General features: G+C 38.9%; 1 protein-coding gene across 2 annotated transcripts; it reads right to left on the bottom strand.

Moving 5' to 3' along the window:
* Window positions 1-669: 669 nt before the first annotated feature.
* On the bottom strand, window positions 670-19,962 carry LOC127427855 (protein bicaudal D homolog 2-like). Of its 2 annotated transcripts, XM_051675702.1 has the most exons (9): window positions 19,365-19,959; window positions 6,658-6,870; window positions 6,229-6,381; window positions 5,570-6,010; window positions 5,159-5,488; window positions 4,358-5,032; window positions 4,059-4,210; window positions 3,658-3,904; window positions 670-2,360 (listed from the first exon to the last, which is right to left on the bottom strand). In XM_051675702.1, exons 1-9 carry the CDS (start codon window positions 19,602-19,604, stop codon window positions 2,358-2,360), a joined length of 2,454 nt encoding a protein of 817 aa, XP_051531662.1. In that variant the 5' UTR covers window positions 19,605-19,959; the 3' UTR covers window positions 670-2,357. The 2 variants fall into 2 exon arrangements, with proteins under 2 accessions (XP_051531662.1, XP_051531661.1); XM_051675701.1 differs by lacking the exon at window positions 670-2,360 and having other exon boundaries at window positions 2,372-3,904; window positions 19,365-19,962.

Here is a 19,962-nt window from a genome sequence, read left to right as displayed (position 1 = left end):
AGAATTTTGTGTGTGTGTAAAAAACAACAGTGGCATTATGTAAACAAACTGGCATTTAAAGGGTTAAAATCCAGAAAATGAATAAATATTTGGTAGTTATGATCAGGACTGATGTTGGTTAAAAAAAATTTAAAAGTCAGTGAAAGGGGAAAATAATATTAATATATAATATTTTTATGGCAGTTTTTTTGACGCAGACATTTTTGTCCTCCAAGGACCTCAGAGTAACTTTTTTTTTATTGACGCACAAGGGTTGAACACTTTAAATATAAATAATAAAAAAATACATTTATATAAGTATAGTTTTTTTAGTACCAGTATTAAGAAAAAAAGAAAAACAACAACATCCACAACCATAACCACAACTACACAAACTTAACATACTAAAATTAAATGAGAGCAATATAATGTTTTATAGTAAAAAGATGAATGGAAACAAATGGGGTAAAAAGAGTTTCCTCAAAGCTCTAAGTAGGGTAGTAGTCCATGTAGTGTCCTATAGTGTGACGTTACACTATTTTAAAACTGATTTAAATATTATTAAACTGAATTTATATACTTTATCTAATTTATAAATGTATAGAATGTATAAATGTTTAAAATATACTGTACATAGTATAGAAAAAATCATGTCTATGACATTTGTCAAGTACCTGATAGATGGGCAACTCAATTTAATATTTGTTTATTTTTTTTGTTTGTTTTTTGTCAAATGAGCAATGTTAAGACAGACATGGGCCTATTCATTTTTCATCATGAAGAACTATGTCAAGCACAATGTTAAGAAAAATCACAACATGGCATCAGCTCAAAAAAAAAAAAAAAAAAATTAAAATAAAACAGGCGAGGCAGCCGAATTTATCTTACCCTGTTCCTGTAAGAATTCAAGTAGAAATGCAAAGAGTGGCAGCGCATGTGCCAGTTATTATGCATATTAACCTAGTAATTAATACTGAACTGATAGCCAAAGTTATGAATAAATATGAACAAACACACAAGGTCATTTAATAGAAATGTGTACAAATTAAAATCAAAACGTCACAAAGCCATGTCATGGCCGATGAAGTGGTTTTCAGTAAATAGAAAACTATAGCATCCTCTCCAGAAACAGCATAAAATTGCACATAATTTGTGGTCTAAAAACGAAAACTACTCTGAAACTTTACAATGTCTTAAATTTGAAATGGCACAAATATTCTGAGGCAAAGTTTTCTGTTTGCTGAAATACAAACAAATCGAAATTAGTAGCAAGGTTACAAATAAGAAAATAATGAATAACAAGATCATCAGACAGTCATCATGATCACCATCAGCAACCATTACTTCCTCAAAGGAATGTATGAATTACACACCTAATTCCTACTAACATTTAAAAACTGTTCGTCAAGGCAATCTGACAGGTTTTGACCTTCAAAAGTTGTGCTTTATTTCAGTCTAAATTTGATCTTTCCATACTGGCAATATGTCAGAGTTACTGAGCCAAATGGGCTAGATCTGTAGTGAGACTGACAGAGAACTTAAGACTATGGCTCTCAAATTTCTTACTGAAAACAAAAACCTTGCAATAACTGCATAAAGGCACAGGAGGTCTTATGAGGGTTATACAAAACAGATTTTAGTTAAGTCAGTGTCTAAAAACAGATATGTTTTGCATTTTAAAATACAAAAAAAGCTGACCTTATTGCAGTATTTGGCAAAAGAAAGTAGAAATTTGAATTTGCAATTATAATTATAATATGTATATATATGTATATATTTGTATATATATTGTATTTGTTGTGAATTTAAAACATCTGTGAACAACTCTGAAAATTGGCTCCAAAATTTTCAGGACCAAGTCAAAATCTGTTCTTTTAGTGTCATAATGTCATAATGTTTGGCTATTCAAAAGAACAAGAAACATATACAGGCCTATTTTGCATATTTTGTTCTTCCTGGATTATGCTTAGAACCGGGCAGTTAAACATTTACTTTTATAATACTATAAACAAACAATAGTTCTTATATTATTTCTTCAATTAAATACATAAAATTTGACATGGGCTAAGTATACTGAAATGTGCATCTCTTACATAATACTAACCAATGCACCGAAGGTGCACAGTTACATTAAACAAAAACAAAGCAAAAGAAAACAGATCAACAAAAGAAGAACATTACCACAGTAACAGTCAGAATAAGTATTACATAGTAGACCATCTTCCTGTAAATGTGAGCCTGTTTTTCTTGCAATCACATCCAGGGACAAATCTCTCATTTCCAAAATTGGACCAGGGATGTTTGTGAATTCTTGGACATTTAGCATAGTTTGAAGAAGGAAATTATCATTTTGGGGCTATTCTCCAGGGCTAATAAAATTACTGCAAAATTGAGAAACAAACAAAACAATCATAAGAAACATCACATCGTAACTGACGTTAAAAACAATTAAAATGTAATACATCAAAATAATTATTTAATTATTTAAAGTCAAGCTGATCACATGGACATGGACAACATGGATGTTACCGTGACAGTGGTTGTCAACAATGAGACAGGTTACACCCATTAGTGCACAGCAAAATATGGAGGATTCATTTCTCCCCACTGCAACAGACTGCAGGAAGCAGAGGTCTCGCATGCATCACACAACATGCCAATGAATACAAAGTGTTGTGAGCAACAGGTCATGCACACTACAGTAGCTCAGGGTCACCAGTGCAAAGACAACATGGACAATGTATGTTATGCTGGTTAAATGGCATGATGAGACAGTATTAACAAAATTACTTTGTCATGAAAGAATTTTAAAACAAAACCAGCTCACAAACAATCTCAATTCATCTAGAAGACCGTTAGCCTAAACCTTGTTCCATTAACCTTGCCTTGCCCAATTTCTGAATTACGTCTTTTTCTGTGTACACAAAATTTATAAATCTAGACATCAACTTTAACAAACCCGTATTCAATAGTCCTTGTTTTTTTATTATTTATTTTTTGTTTTTTTTAGTAGTTCTTTATAGATTTTATATAATTGTTCCTTTATAGAGTTTTCCATTTGTTTATCAGCAGTGGTGCCCTTTAGAATTGTAACCTGGATTGTAAAGCTTCCAGCAGGCTCAGTAAGGTACATCTCTGTCTGGATTACACAGATTTATTCCCACTGACACAGAGATTAACAGGATAGCTTTGTGACACTGGATTTAACTCATTCAGTATTTTCCGTGCTAAAGCATATAGCTTAGACATTCAGACAGAAAAGACATATTTAGAATGTTCAGACATGTTAAGACAGGGGTCCTCAATCCTAGATATCCTGCAGAGATAGGTCCATCCCTGCTCTAACAGACCTGCTTGTAATATTGTGTCATTCTAGATATATCCAGTCTTTCCAGGTAGATCTACAAGAGCAGAATTGAGAACCCATGCAACAAGTATTAATGAAGTCATTAAACTGTCAGGACAAACGCTAAAGTGCTAGCATTAGTCACTGAGTCCCTGGCACACATGCAGGGAGTGTTAGTGAGCATGACAACAATGATGAGTGACAGTTAGACGAAGGTGTTAATCAGATCCAGTGTCACACAGAATTTTATACTTCTCGCTGCAGAAAACTGCAGGACTTCCAATTAGGCCATGTGGCTGTGGTCGATTCTTACAGGGAAGTCTGGGACTTACATGGGGGCTGGAAAACGAAGAGGGACCTCTGCCACGCCCAGATGACGCTTTCCCACGGCCACCTGGCCCAGCACCGGATCCTCGTCGGGCTTGCTCGTGGTCAAACTCCAGATCCTCAAGTCGCTGGGTGAGGGCAAGTTTTTGTTGGATCGCCATACGCAGGAGGGAGTTTAGAGTCTTCTTCTCGTCTTCTGCTGCAGCCAGCTGCCTCTGCATGTCATCCAATTGTGTTACATACTCATCACATCTAAAGTACAGAAGAAAGAAGAGGAGACTAAGAGAGATGTAGTAAACCATTTTGTCTGGGTAGTAACCAGGATAATGGTAGGATTATTTGGTTCAGGCAAACCAGACAAAGAGAGCTTAAGGAAAAATGACTTTCAGTTGTGGTCCCGCACTACCTGGTGGCGAACATAGCCCTGAGAGAGGAGAATGTGGCGGCATCTTCTTTCAGGGCCTTCAGCTCGTTCCTAAGCTTCATCATGGTCTCAGTGACAATGGTCTTCTCATTTTCGTATTTGCTCTTCAAGTTAGCCAGGGCCACCTCTGCTGTCTGCGGAAAGGACAGAAACACACCATGATTCAGGAAAAGCTCTTGGAAAAACTACTTGTCATTCAGTCCATTTGAATGGTCTACAGCATGCTCAATTTTCAATCTAGCATCAAACACCTATGCCAAGCTAATTGCCCTCATTCTCACATGTTTGTTGGCCTTGAGGACAGTCCTCAGCGTGGCAATCTGTTCTCTCTTAGTGCTCAGCAGGGACTTGAGCTTCAAAATCTCCTCCATGCATGCAGCTTGGTCTTTATCTGCAACTGCAGCCAACTCCAGAGAGGCAACTCTTTGCCTTGACAACTCCGTGGTGCGGTCTACCGCCTTCTGTAAGTGACTGATCTGATCCCGAATTATTGCTACAAGGTTGTAGATGTCCATTGGCTCTGGACGTGGGCCTTCTCTGACTGAGGTCCCAGAAGCAGAGCTGTTCATGGTGGTGAAGTTGATCTCAGGTGCCTGGGTTGTTCTGCCATTGGTTAGTGTCAATGGAGATTGCCTATCTTTACATTCAGTCTTGCTTCCTTTACCCTCTTTATAAAAATCAAGCATGACGCGATTCGGGGTTTCGTTGTTGCACATGCAGACATGGTGGTAGAGGTTGGCAAGCTCTTCACTAAAGGCGACAAGTTCATCCTGGGCAACACTAAGACTGCCCTCTGTCTCGCCCGCAACTGCACTCACTTCCTTTAGCTCCTTCTCAAGCCGAGCGACCTGTTCACGGTCTGCACGGCTGCTGCTCTCCAACTGAGATACTTGGATACTGAGGTCATGTACCTGTCCCTCCAGTCGTCCCCGTACCTCCTCATGCTCTGCCTTAATCTAAAAGATTCATGGATGAACGTTACAATCCAAACAAGCATCACAATGCACCATCAACACATTAACGAAAGGCAAGCAACAGAAGAGGAACATGGTCATGACCACTTTCCTTTGCTCCATCCTTACCTCATCATGTTCCACCTTTAAACCCTTAAGTTCCTCCCTCAGCTCGCTAGATTCCGCTATGGCTACTTCATACTTGCAGCGTAGTATCTCTGGCCCATTGATATCCAGCTCATAGTAATCCACATCATTGTCCTCTCGACTGTCCCTCTCTCGCTCACTGTCCAGGGCCGATCGACGCTCCTTGCCTGCCTGTAGTCTCCTCATGGCACCCAAATCATCGCTAAGTCTCGTCATAGCTTCCTGCTGCTCGGCTAATGCTCCTCGAGCATGCTCTAACTGCTTCTGAGAATCCTGTAGAGTGGTGAGCAGAGCCACCTTCTCTCGCTCTACCTGCAAAAGAGAGGAGAGACAATCTAAGAAAATCTGTCAATCTATTTCTTATTGCTGCATTATCCACAAAGACAGCCACACCTGTAAGAGCTGTTGCTTGAGTTTCTGGATCTCAGAGATGTTCAGCTCGCTCAACAAGTCATCCACCAAACTTGGAGCGGGATGGAAATTTTCACCTCTCTTGGGTGTGGACAATCTGTTATCTTCATCATTACCATCACAGACTTTAGCAAATCCATTTTCAAATGTCAGAATGGCATCATCGTTATTAGGTTCATCTGGACTCAATTTAAGTCCATCTAATGAGCTGGCAAAGAGTGAGTCCCCCAGGGTCATATGATGTGCCAACTCTTTCCGAAGGGCTGCTTTCTGCTCCCGCTCAGTCTTCACAGTTTCTAGTGCCTCTGTTAGCTGGCGCTCAGCTATCTCACGTAACCGAATGGCATCCTCTAGCTGGCTGTTTAGGAACTGAACTTCCTCTTCCAAGCGCCGATTCTCGTGCTTGAGTCCCTCAAACTCAACCTTTGGAAGAAACCAGAAGTCAGAAATAGGCTAGTTATTTGTTCTATACATTTAAGTAGTCCTTTAGCAGATGCTTTCATCCATACTTCCAATACATTTACAAGAACAGTGTCCCTGAAGCAACCTGAGGTTAAGTGCCTAGCTTCAGGGCCACAATGGTGATGGTCCCACAGTGGATCACACCATCCCACATTTGATCAAAGCTCAGTTCTACTAACCTGACCCTGTTTGAGGGTGGAGACGTGTTTCTGCAAGCTGATGTTCTCTTCCTCCAGTTCTGTGTAGTCTTGCAGCAGACGAGACTCTCGGATCTTGTACTCCCGGATGTCGTCACATAGACGACTGCATTTCATCTCCACTATGTCATTATTCTGAATTACAGAATAACCAGACAAGAACAATCAGACATTTTGCTATTCAATATTTTACCCTAAACCCCCCCCCCCCCCCAAAAAAACAAAAAAAAAAAAGGGGATAAGTCTGCAGGTATGAATGTATGGCTACATAGATTGTGGATTATTTATTTCCATATATTAGTCTATTTAATCCTGCAACCTTAGATGTAGAACATGCTATATATGACCAATTGGTTCATTCGTATTTTTAATTAGCTCATTACTCTTAACAAAGTGCTCTACTGCACAAACCTCTCTCAGCTGCAGTGTGAGGGTGGCCAGACGTTCATTCTCTGCCCGAGTGCTGGTGAGAGTGTTTTTCGTTTGCCTCAGGTCAGTCTGTAGTTCCAGCATTCTTTGCTCATAATACGCCTCTTTAGATGCCGACTCCAGGATGAGGGACTCCTCCCTGCTTTCCCCATCTGCAGCCACCTTTCTGTGGGTGGAGTGAACCTGACCATATGCCTGTGTGGACATGATTGTGGAGAGAATGGTTACAGTAATGTATGAAGTCTGTGCACTATGGCTACAAACCAACTACTTGTTTTGGAGGGAGGTAGATTTATATTTAGAATCACGGGTGTGTATACGAATCTTGAGAGTATTAACTAAAAGAACTCCATGGGAAATAATAGTTAGATGAATACTAATTTATATTAGTTATCAGAAAAGTATGTTACAGAACTAATATGGCTAAATGTAATTAAGGCCCAAGGACGGTAAAATCATAAATTTTTGACAAAACTAATAAGATTCATGTTCAATGGAAATGCTAACGACTTGAAGTCACATCTGATGCAACTTTTCAGAATAGTTTATTGGTTGATTGGTTCTGTGTGAGAAAACACTCAGACAGGAACCTCTGATGTACGAGAAGAAATTTTTTATTTCTCCCTACAGTACTTGGTTTGCATCATAGTGTCTCTTTGAGGAAGTCTTCTGCAGTCTTCTGCAGAAATTACACAGATTTCACTCTCAACGTACTTATCAGTGTTGATATCACATCAAATCTTTGAAAGATTTTGAGGCACTCAGTTGGAGGTAAACTAAATATTTACAGGCAGAACTGTATTTTCTATTTTGTTTCTTTAAGTCCCATCCACACTTATCCGTTTAAGTTTGAAAACACTGTTTTCAGTTTCCTAACATCATAGTTTCCAAAGTATGCAACATTTTCAAAAGTCTCCATTTTTGGTGGAGGAAAATGCTGTTCTAGTGTGGATGAGTGTAAACGTTTAGTGAAATTAATGTGTTGCAAATGAAAACGTATTAGTGTGCACCTGGCCTTAGTTACGTCTTAATTTAACATTCACACTGATTCCATTTTAACCTAATTAATGTTTTAGGTATTTTTTAAGGCAAAAATGTCAAGCGAGTATACCCAGAAGTTGTGAATAAATTTCCATTGCTAGTTTTGTGTACAAATGCATCCAGTGGTGAGTGAATGGACCATTAGTGTGCCATCTGAGGCTGACACTACAGGGAAATGGGCTTGGAAAATTAAGCGAGCTGGACTCAAACCTGCATCACCCTCATAAACCACAGCTCTGACTATTATCATCATCTTTTAATTAGACACCTGTAGAAATACACGTGGTACACTCCAGAACTCCACATAAAGTAAATGTTTAATCAGATAAAGCCACAATTTTGATGAAAGAACTTTCCATTTAAAAACCTCATTGACACTACATTTTCCACTGCTAGGCCTAAGAAACCTCAAATATTTATACTTCTGCTTCTTTCAAATAGTCACAAACCATATAACTCACAACAAGCCCATAGATGGCCTGTATTCACTCTGTGGTGAGGGAGTCCCATCCCTGCACAGCTGTGGACCCACCACACTGGTGGAGACTCTATTCTCAACCCCCATTATTGGTCGAGACTAAATTTGACTATTCTTTTACATTTTACACCCATTCTGATGGACTGCACAGCTGACAAGTAATTAATGTTAGGACAGAAAATCCAAATTAATCAGAAATCTAAGGAGTAAATAAAATGTGTCTCTGTAGTTAGAGGGTTTTTAACTATTATTTAACTTAATTGTTTATTTGACATATGACTCTGGTGGGCTTCTTAAATCTCCCCAACAGCACCAAACAAGCCCAGAAAGAGCCCACCAAATTGACACTTTAAAACTACACATTGTTCAAACCCAAGAAAAGGACAGCTGTAACAAGGGATGCATGATATTTTGGCATCCATATCAGTATTGATCAACATTACCATTTTTACAGCAAATATTGGTTTTGATCTGATAAGGCCAATATTGGAAGCAAATCATTTTAGGTCTTAGGTTTTCCAATCAAAACTTTAAATTCCTTTTCTGTGTCAGAACAGAGCTAGTTATTTTGTTTAAGTTTACCATCTTTTCCACTGTATATTAAAGGTTTACTATGGAACTGTGGGCTCTCTATGGACATCTGGTGGTGGCAGCATTTCAGTTATTTATAGAGGAACGTTGTTTTGTTTTTTAGGTCAGTTGTGCTTCCAACGTGATCATACAGAAAGTCAGAATGTTGCTTCAGACTGCCCCTGACTTCGGCCTGATTATGTTGAGTTACTGACAAGCGCCAACTCCCATCAGACATTTTTGCATCAGTTCAAACATGTTAACCTTCTCCTGTGGGGCAACCGGAAGTGCATAGCTTCAGCTACGTGGCAGACCCGGGTTCTAGTCCAGTGTTGAACTAGGAAGTAATCATTGGACTCCCAGAAATGTATTTTTTCCTATGACGTTAATTATCCGGTCTGTTCCAAGCACATGTGCACTCTTTAAAATTCTGTAAGGATGCAGCCAATGCATTTACATGGCCACAAAAGCAGAGTTCTCTGTGAGAAATCTGGGTGTGTTAAACCGCTTTCTATTAATCTTTTAAATGGCGTAAGAAAAACAGTGTTCTCGTTTACATGATGTTTCAGAAAGATGCTTTCTGCAAAAACCCTGTAATAAACCATTTTCTTAAGTGCATGTAAACAAAGAGTCTGTGTTTCCCTGATTAAAGCTCTAGCGGGAAAAAGTGAAAGAGGAACTAATATTATCAGCCTGATGCCCTGATCTCATGAATTACTTGAACGTGGCAACATTTCTGCAAAACAAAACTGCATGCCTTATTACATGTTTTGCTGCAATTACCCAGTAAAATGTCTAGCAGGGGGGCACCAAAAGTGAGTGAAATTGTGTTGTAATCAGATGAGGTTTTTAAGGTAAATATTAGATGGAGGTTTAATAAGTAAAACGTACAGTGCTGTGAAAAAGTATATGCCCCATCCTGATTTCTTCTGTTTTTGTGTACATTTCATACTAAATCGTTTCAAAAATTCAAACAAAATCTAACATAAAACAATGGCAAACTGAGTAAACACAAAATACCGTTTTTAAATGATAATGTTATTATCTATTGAAGCAAATAAGTTATCTAAAACCAACTGGGCCTGTGTGAAATGTATTTGGCCCCTTAGTTACTAAATCCCCAAATCTATGAAACTGCAGTTCAGATGGATTAGACACACCCACGCCTGATTACTGCCAGACCTGTTCAATCAAATCAACACCTAAATAGAACTTTATCAGCAGCACACTATGCTAAGGTCGAAAGAAATCCCAGAAATTATGAGGAAAAAGGTGATTGAAATACATCAGTTTGGGAAGGGTTACAAAGCGATTTGAAAGGCTCTGGGACTCCAAAAAACCACAGTGAGAGCCATTATCTCCAAATAGAGAAAACTTGGCACAGTAGTGAACCTTCCCAGAAGTGGCTGACCTTCCAAAATTCCTCCAAGAGCACAGTGACGACTCATCCAGGACGTCACAAAAAAGCCAAGGATAACATCCAAGGAACTGCAGGCCTCTCGTATCAATAAAGGTCACTGTTCATGAATCCACTATGAGAAAAACACAGCCAAGAAATGGCATGCATGGAAGAGTGTCGAGGCAAAAACCACTGCTAACCCAGAAGAACATTAAGGCTCATCTGAATTTTGCCAAAACACACCTTGATGATCCTCAAACCTTTTGGGAGAATGTTCTGTGGACTGATGAAAGTGGAGCTGTTTGGAAGACAGGGGTCCTGTTACATCTGGTGACATCATACCTACGGTCAAGCATGGTGGTGGTAGTGTCATGGTGTGGAGATGCTTTGCTGCTTCAGGGCCAGGGTGACTACCAATAATTGAGGGAATATCCCAAAGGAGAATGTCCGGTCAACAGTCTGTGAGTTGAAGCTCAAGCTCAACTGGATTATGCAGCAAGACAATTATCCAAAGTTTAGGATTAAGTCCACCTCTGAACGGCTCAAAAGAAGCCAAATTAAAGTTTTGGACCACTCCTAGTCAAAGTCCTGACTTGAACCCAATTGAGATGCTGTGGCAGGACATTAAACTGGCAGTTCATGTGCGAAAACCCTCCAATGTGGCTGAACTAAAGCAGTTCTGCAAAGAAGAGTGGGACAATATTCCACCACAGTGTTGTGAAAGACTGATCTTCAGTTATCGGAAGCGTTTGGTTGCAGTTGTTGCTGCTAAAGGTGGCACAACCAGCTATTAAGTTTAAGGGGCAGTTAGTTTTTCACATGGGTGATATAGGTGTTGGATAACTTTTTTGCTTTAGCAAAAAAATTATATTTGAAAATTATATTTTGTGTTTACTCAGGTTGCCTTTGTTTTATGTTATATCTTGTTTGAAAATCTAAAACAATTTAGTATGACAAATCAAAAAAATAGCACCGTACCTCCCTAACCTAAAACTTTAACCTAAACCTAACCAATAGTGTTTTAAAAGCAAATGAGAGGTAAACAAAACAGACATGCTTACCCTAAACCCCCGGTTTTCAAACCAGGAGGCACATCTCCTCAGGGTGGCGCCAGGGGATGTCAGGGGAGGCAAGGAGAATTATGATAAATTCACCAATTAAAATCAAAAGATAAAAAACAAATACAATGAAAATGTATTGTGAAGATAAATGAAAATAATTGGCTTAATAAACCACAGTCCAGCTTAATAGACAGTAGCTCTGTGGCGTTATAATTCTGTTAAATGTCATGAATGCATGCATATCATGCTAAAGTGCATCTTCCAGTTGGGTGAGCGCAAACGTCTCTGCCCGCATGTGGATTTACTATACGCTGCTCTATGAAATCTCCCTGCTCTCTTTCAGAGAGTGCGTGTATGCTCAAAACTGGTCATGTGTACTCACAAATCTATTATAAAGCCATATAGCTCTGCCTTTGTTCATTCATCCAAATATTCTGCGTCTGTAGACGTGTTATATCACGGAAGAAACAAACCAGAGTTTGAGGAATAAACTCGCCATTTGGCCGATAACGATTACAAGAAATGCAGTATAATACATGGTTAAATTTGTATTGAATAAGAATGATATTCTGATGGTTGCTGATAAGATGTGAGCAAATCAAATGGTCAACTAAAAACATCTGCTGTGACTCATGTCTTCTGTCACGACAATGGAAAACATAGCAGCACAAGTTTATCTAAGATGCAGAAAATCTAAAAATGTGGAACAAAATCACGACATTCAACATGATATCAGGTCCAAGTGTCTTCATGTGTCTGTGTTTGTTTAACATGACGAGACAGAGACTAGCTCATGTGATGTGATTTTATCACAAATATAGGTGAAAAAAGTTAAATAATCCCATTGTCATAAGGACAAAAAGGTAGGCTATTTTTTAAATAAAAATAATGTAGGGGGCCTGGGTAGCTCAAGTAAAGACGCTGACTATCACACCTGGAGTTTGAATCCAGGGCATGCTGAGTGACTCCAGTCAGGCTTTCTAAACAACCAATTGGTCTGGTTGCTAGGGTGGGTAGAGTCACGCTGGGTTAACCTCCTCGTGGTCACCATAATGTGGTTCTCGCTCTCGGTGGGGCGCGTGGTGAGTTGTGCGTGGATGCCGTGGAAAAAAGCATGAAGCCTCCACACGTGCTACATCTCCACGGTAATGTGCTCAACAAGCCACGTGATAAGATGTGTGGATTGACGGTCTCAGACGCTGACGCAACTGAGATTCGTCCTCCGCCACCCGCATTGAGGCAAGTCACTACGCCACCACGAGGACTTAGAGCGCATTGGAAATTGGGCACAAAATAAATACATTAAAATAATGCAAATACTGTTTCATATTATTAATAGAAATATTTATTGCCAAATATGTATCACTCATCCAGTGTATGACGCATTGCTGAATGAGTCTGTCAGACTGAATGCAAGGTTATTGATCATTATTGGTGAATTGTTCCAACACCTGAAATATGATATACCTGAGAATAATTCCTGATAAAATTTCAAATAAGTGGCCAAAATGTACTGCTGTTTTTAGTGGAAGATTTTATTTATTTTTTTTTACATTTAGCATAGGCTATTTTATTTATTATTTACTTGGCTATTGTAAAGGCCTATATACAAAAGATCTTTATGTATATAAATCCACAAAAAAAAAAGTCTTGCACATTTTGCGTTGGGGGGGGGGGCTTACTGTTTAAAACTTTGAAAATCCCTGCCCTAAACAAACACCTAAGCCTAACCGATAGTGTCCAAAAACAAAATACTTAGGTAAAAAAAACATACTTTCTGAAGCAACCACGTCATTTCGTGTCGCTTCCATGACAGTCTCATCTCACATTTTAGCTTGCGTGTTTGGCTGGGCTCAACACGCAGACTTCCAAGTTCAAAGTTCAAAAACACTCTATGAGGTGAGCTACCGAGCAAGCTAATAATGTCGGAATATACTGTAATACAAGCCTCAAAATGTATCATTTTCCAAATGATGCGTGTGATTATGGGGGCATGGTCATGTGTCTGTTTGCAGGAGAGAGGGAGTAGTGTGGCTTGTCAAGCTGGTTAACATGATTTCTAACAGCTGTTTCTCATTACAGTGATAGCGGAGAGAGCCCTTAAAACAGCTGAACACGCCAAAGAAGGGAGAGAGAGAAAACGAGTGTGCAGCGTTGGCATCTGTTCGGGGGTCTGGCCAACCCGCTGCAGAATGGCTCTCTTCAAGTCAGCGTAGACAAGGAGGTTGGCTGCAGGAAGCTGTTGGGCTGCAAGCTGCGCTTCCCCGGAGAGTAACGGCAACTGTCAGGCCACCCACTGGTCAGGCGGCCATTCCCACACCTCGGCCGTCTTCTTGAAGAGATCGAGGTAGGCTTCTGGATCATCGGCCGGCCCCATTTTCACAAGGGTGACCGGCTGGACAGTCGAGGTGGGCTCCGGGGCCACCACAGCAACCCCCTCGTGTCTGATCAGGCTCCGGAACACCTGTCGGTCCTTTGCTTGGGTCTGGAGCAGGAGTTGAAAACGCTCCTGCTCCAGCTGCAGCTCAACAAGGGCCTGATGCTGGTTCTGCTGATGTTGGCGAGGGTATTGATCACCTCTGCACCAATGTGACACCACGTCAGGGTTCGTGTGTGGAAATGAGGAGACGCAGAGCAGTGACACGCTTCAATTTTCTTTGCCTTAGTGTGCAGCGTATGCACTCTTTTCAATGTTTTCACACAGTTCAATAATCAACACTCTCAAAATAAACAACAACTTCTTCACAAATACTCAATAGAGTCAACACTCAATGTAAACAGATGCCAACGCTGCACACTCGTTCTCTCTCTCTCTCTCCCTTCTCTGGTGTGTTCAGCTGTTTTAAGGGCTCTCTCCGCTATCACTGTAATGAGAAACAGCTGTTAGAAATCATGTCAACCAGCTTGACGAGCCACACCACTCCCTCTCTCCCGCAAACAGACACAAGGCCACGCCCCCATCACCACAATGAGTTATTCTAAAAGTGTTTCGTTATCATAACATAGCAGTGTGTGAGTAACAGTGTGAAAAATAAGTGTTTATAAAGTCATAATCAGCCATAGTAGTTATGATTTGTGTGGAAGTTAATAAAACGCACCATTGTTGTAGCAACTCGTGTTACTTTCAGCATGAAACTATGATGAAACGTAGAACGCGGCACGTAAAAATCAGTTTGCAAAAATTTTGTTATAGTAACTTTCATTTAATGAGACTAGGTTGAATATTACCAACATCCAACACAATAAAAAGGCAGGGAACATTTTTATAAATATTTCTACAAACAATATTGAGATACTATAAATTATGCAATTAAATATGATGCAAAAAAAAAAAATATATATATATATATATACATATATATATATATATATATAAATAATAAAATAATGAATAATAATATGAAATAGTGACAATGAATACATAACCAAAAATGTTACATTAAGTTTAATTACATTTATGGCTTTTTAGTTCGACAGTTTGATACTAAGCCTTGTTCTTTATAGGGCTATGTCTATCTTAATATTGAGAATATTTTAAGTAAGCTTACTTTGTGTTTGTTTATTTGATTATCAATTAATCAACCTACAGTATTTTTCTCAGCAAAAACGGCAACAACTGTTGTATTACCAACAGGGTAAATCATTTAACACTGACAGTGAGCCGAAAGCTTATATATAACCACGTATGACAGATCTCCTTATAAAAGGTTAATGATCATCATCAGTATCGGCCGATCAGATGACAAGAAAATCGGTAATCGTATTGGCTGTAAAAATCCTGAATGGAGCATCCCTAGTAATGCTTGATTTTAAATTTAAGATTGGATCTCTAGTTTGAAAACTGTTTTTACAAGGAAGCAAAAAGCAAAAATGTATAATATATGCAATCATATTTGTTATCTGATAAAAAACAAAAAAAACAAACAAACAATGGACACATATCTCTGTGCAAAAACTGTGGCAACACCATGGTACAGTGATGATATTTGATGGTAAAACCTTGCTACATCAGTATACAGTATTTGGTATTTTTCATGGTACAATGTGATAAAAAAAATGTGTTCATACCATTGTGCTAACTTTTTTCAAAGTGCTAGCTTTTCTTGTCATATAATGACATAAAGAATTTATAATAACCTAATTTAGAAACAAAATCTTGAAACTGTCATCTTGTATAAGGTCTCTAATCTTGGCACAACTGTTTTTGTGTCATAAATTGCTATGTTTGTGCTGTGTGATTTGAGAATGTGTATGAGTGTGGGTGTGTGCGCTTGCTGAGCGAGCAGGTGAGTTCAAACAGATGATAGAGCAGATCTGACGCATGTCGGGTGGGATTACCTCATCTCCTCTTTTCACCCTGCCTGTCTGATCCAGCGACTCTGAGCCTTGATTGAGTACACCTATGTTTATTGTGTTTGGCTCTCAGGGTTTAACATTAGTGTCTCATACTAACACTCTTACCACAGTGAACACATTTACATGCACTTAAGAAAACCAGAGTTTTTGCAGAAAGTGGCTTTCTGAAACATCATGTATACAAGAACACTGATTTTCTTACAACGTTTAAGGGATTAAGAGAAAGCGGTGTAACACACCTAAGTTTCTCCCAAAGAACACGACTTATTGTGGTCATGTAACCGGTTTTTGAGGAGTGTGGATGTCCGTAAACAGAGCGGATACAAACGTCATAGGATGGAGCCCAACAACAAGTCAACACAGTGGAAAAAAATGCGACATTTCTGGAAGTGAAGTTATACACTAAAAACTATACCCATTTATACACACCAATGTAAAATACCAACTGTCCCTCATGTTCGTGTGTACACGCCCGTACATTGGGGGAATCCCAGAGTTTTACATAAGAGGGAAACCCCACTATTGCAGCGCAATTCCACTGCAGATCGCGTTAGAAGGTGAAGCAACAATTCTAGAATATCTGGAAATAAAGCGAAGAAACAGAGAATAAATTAGGAAAGTCTTCCTCGGATTCCATGTTTGTTATTTACACAAGCGTCACGGGAAAATTACGTTGCAGTTGAGAAAACTGCTTACTGACCGAGCTGCATGTATATGGGACTAAAGTAAAGCCATGAACACAGCTCATGTTAACCCATACACCGATTTTGAGTCTAATGCAGCTTTCTCACAATAAACGGCTTTCTGGTGTCCATGTAAACATAGCTAGTGTAATAAATGCGAGAGACTGTGGATAGACAAACTAGAAACGTTTAAAATTACATTTAACCCTGGAAATAAACAAAGTTTTAGTATTTTTCAAGTTTACGAAAAAGTTAAATAATTCTGCAAAAATATGCATTATTTCTAGGTCACTACTATTCAAATGTAAGCAAATTTGTGACACTGACCATGTTTACCTCTTTGCACAAAAGGTCAGAGAATGTCTGGCTTCCGCTGAAGCACACAATATGCTCTTTGGAACATTCTCAAATCGTGCTGGGATAACATGGATCATCAGGTTTTGCACAAACTTGTCCATGCCAGGCCTTACAACAGTAATAAGGTGTCATTATTAGATTTCTTTATTAATTGCAGGCGTATTAAAGAAAATTTTAGCGAAGGTGCCATTAACAGCACGCGCTACAGCAGATCAGGGGCGGATGCCATATCGCAAGTTATCCTCCCAATGCCCTAATCACTCCGAAGTGCAGAGCCCTTGAAGTGGGTACTTTGAAGGGAACATTGCATTACTGTATGAATGTACCCTTGTGGTAGGCCCTTTCGAGAAAACATTGATTTTCTCACTTTCGTTTGGAACAAACTTTTAAATGGTGTCCCCTCCCCGCAGCAGTGCCCTTTAAGGGACCAAAAATGTTGTTTTGAATTTTCCCCGGAACACCGAAGTGGCATGGCCTCAGCCGAGTAACAGGTCAAATAAAAAGTCCACTATGTATTGTATTGCAAGTTCATCAACAGAATAATACTCAACTGCAACCGCTTTTCTGACATCGCACACCTGCAGTGTAGACAGCTTTATTAATTATTATGGGAGTGGTCACGTCACTATCATTGTTAGAAATTCAATACCTTTTATAGAATACTGCCATACATTGAAGAAGCTGTCTGATTCAGCCAAAGCCAGTTTGGTTTACCCTTGTACCATATAATACAAGAAAACGCATAAATGCTCAAAAAGCAAAGAAATTATTTAAGTATATATAAGTATTTAAAAAAAAAAAAAAAAAAAATACAAAGTGCCTTTTTTTATCCTTCCACACCTGGCCCTGCTGAGGTCTGTGGACGTCGCCACTGATATAGTGTAATAATCATATAACACCACATCACACACATTTGCACTGCTTTTTAAGTGTTTATAATTTCTCTTGTTTAGCTGATATTTTTTGTATTATGTATTGCTTGTGTTAATAAAATGACTCATGCAGGATAATCTGCATCCAAATATGTCTCCATGTATTAAGTCTTTTTGTAGCTTAAAATGATTAAAAGTATTTATAAACAGAAAGAAAGTTTAATAGCTTGCAGAGTGTGTCCCGTCTGCGCAGTGGACATGAGTCAAGACGGAGAGGCTATTTTTAGCCTGATTTCTCCCCCCGAACTTCTTACTGCCATGACGAAGACAGCGCTCTTTATTTAGAATTGCGTAGAAAAGATTAGAGTAGTAAGCAGTGAACAAATATCACTTCCAAAATAAGCTAAATAAACTATCATTCTAATAATCAGGATTAATGTCTGAACTTTTGACATGTTTGTGTGTGTGCAGTATGTGTCTGTGTATTGACAGGAAGTTGTAAGTGGAAAGAAGTTGTGCAGATGTGCTAAGAGCACAAGCAAAACTTGTGTGTTCACGTGGTTGTTTTTTTGGCTAAAGCTTTATTTCAGAATGTTGTAAACAAAACGAAGGGGACTTTTGATGATTAAAGATGCTTTCTCGTTTCACTTCAAGATATCACTTCTCGCCATTGTTTCATTTTCAGCCTTTGTTCGGCACTACATATAAGACTTTTATATACACAAGAATGTTGAATATTAGCTATGAAATTAACTAAATGTATAACTGATTTCCTATTATCAGATTTAAAAAAAAAAAAAAACACTCAGGACCTTAGAGGACAAAAATGTCAGCATCAAAAAACTGCCATAAAAATATTATATATTAATATTATTTTCCACTTTTACTGACCAACATCAGTCCTTATCATAACTACCAAATTTTCATTCATTTTCAGGATTTTAACCCTTTAAATGCCAGTTTGTTTACATAATGCCACTATTGTTTTTTTACACACACACACACACACACACGCACACGCACACGCAAAACACACTCTGACATCCATAACAACACACCCACACAATTTTAGCTGCATCATTTATTCAACTGGCCTGCAGTGCTCTATAATACAGCAAACAGAAAATAGGAAAAAAGCATGTATTTGCTCCATAGGCTAAACATGAGAAAAATGGTGCCATCTGGTGGAAAACATTAAAAAAATAATAATTTTGAAGCCAGGTCTCCAGAATGAAAGCATAATATCATAGAATTCATGGTTTTATGCTTTAATGGCACTGGGATCAAATATTGCAGTTTTAATGGGTTTCAGTGGGGACATTTTTGACCTGAAGGTCCTCTGTGTCCTCTGAAGGTCCTCTGTCCTCTATTTTGTGAACACAGTGTATTATAGATGTATTTTAGGAACTGAGGTTGAAATATAAAAATTCCCCAAAAAATACACAGCTTTGGTTAAATTTATGCCGTTGGCATACAGCCAAAATGATCGAAAAAAAAAATGAAAAAGACAAAAAGGTCGCACAAGGGTTACACTTCTGATACCCGATTATCTCAAAATGGCCAAATATCGGCAACACTATCGGCCTATCACAAATTGTGTACTGCATTTACATAGAACATATAATTTTTTTACACTTCGTATATCATATTTTGTGATTTAGTATTAATACTTGACTTAAGAAAGAGTTACAAAAATGTGTAAACAATTAAATTAGCCTCCATTAATTGAGTAACAATGTAACAATGGGTGGAGATACAGACTGTTACAGTTTTCGCTTGTGCGCCGCTGCGCGCAAGAACAATTTGTTACATTCCAAAAACAAACCGCAACATTGTAACATCCTAAAATGTTATTCTATAATTCTTTCTCACCTCTCTGAGTTGATCCAGCTCTTGTCTGACGGTCTCATGTTCGCTTTCTAGATCTTCAAAGCGTTGTTTCAGCTGCTGGTTTTCCTCCAGCACCACCAGCCCGTATTCCGCCGCCTGAATCTTTTCCCGGGTCGTCTCGCTCAGTTCCCGGGACAAACGCTCAATCTCAGCACGGAGCCAGTTCGGTCCGGACTCTGTGACCAGCTGCGCCTCGGGATACCCGTCATCATCCCCAGACATTTTTTACCCCTTACCCGGCAAAGTCTAATACAAGTGATAACGGACCGAGCCCGTTAATTCCTCATACTCAACCATTGAGGTTACATTTAAATATTTCCAACTTGGTGTGCATACAATTTTATGGATGCACTGTACTTAAATCAAAGTAAGTACAGGATAAATCCAATTTTCAAAACTTTTTCGTCCATGATTTCCTCTTGTTCGGGTCTTAGATTAAGAGGGGAAGTCAGTTTGCCGTGAGATCATCCAGCTGGAATACAAAGTGATTTTTTTTTACTCATGTCTTATGGGTAATGTAGTTCTATTCACACTTGAATGAGTTGTGAAGCTGAACAATATGGCTGTCACTTGACTACAA

This window comes from Myxocyprinus asiaticus, chromosome 37, assembly GCF_019703515.2.
Source record: "Myxocyprinus asiaticus isolate MX2 ecotype Aquarium Trade chromosome 37, UBuf_Myxa_2, whole genome shotgun sequence".
Lineage (NCBI taxonomy): Eukaryota > Metazoa > Chordata > Actinopteri > Cypriniformes > Catostomidae > Myxocyprinus > Myxocyprinus asiaticus.
This window is presented reverse-complemented; position numbering and strand designations above follow the sequence as displayed.

Coding starts and splice junctions, on each gene's coding strand:
- LOC127427855 (XM_051675701.1), bottom strand. CDS start 19,604: ATGTCTGGGGATGATGACGGGTATCCCGAGGCGCAGCTGGTCACAGAG. Junction 6,871..19,364: donor AGCTGGATCAACTCAGAGAG/GTGAGAAAGAAT, acceptor ATGTCCACACAG/GCATATGGTCAGGTTCACTC. Junction 5,033..5,158: donor TAAAGGTGGAACATGATGAG/GTAAGGATGGAG, acceptor TGAATCTTTTAG/ATTAAGGCAGAGCATGAGGA.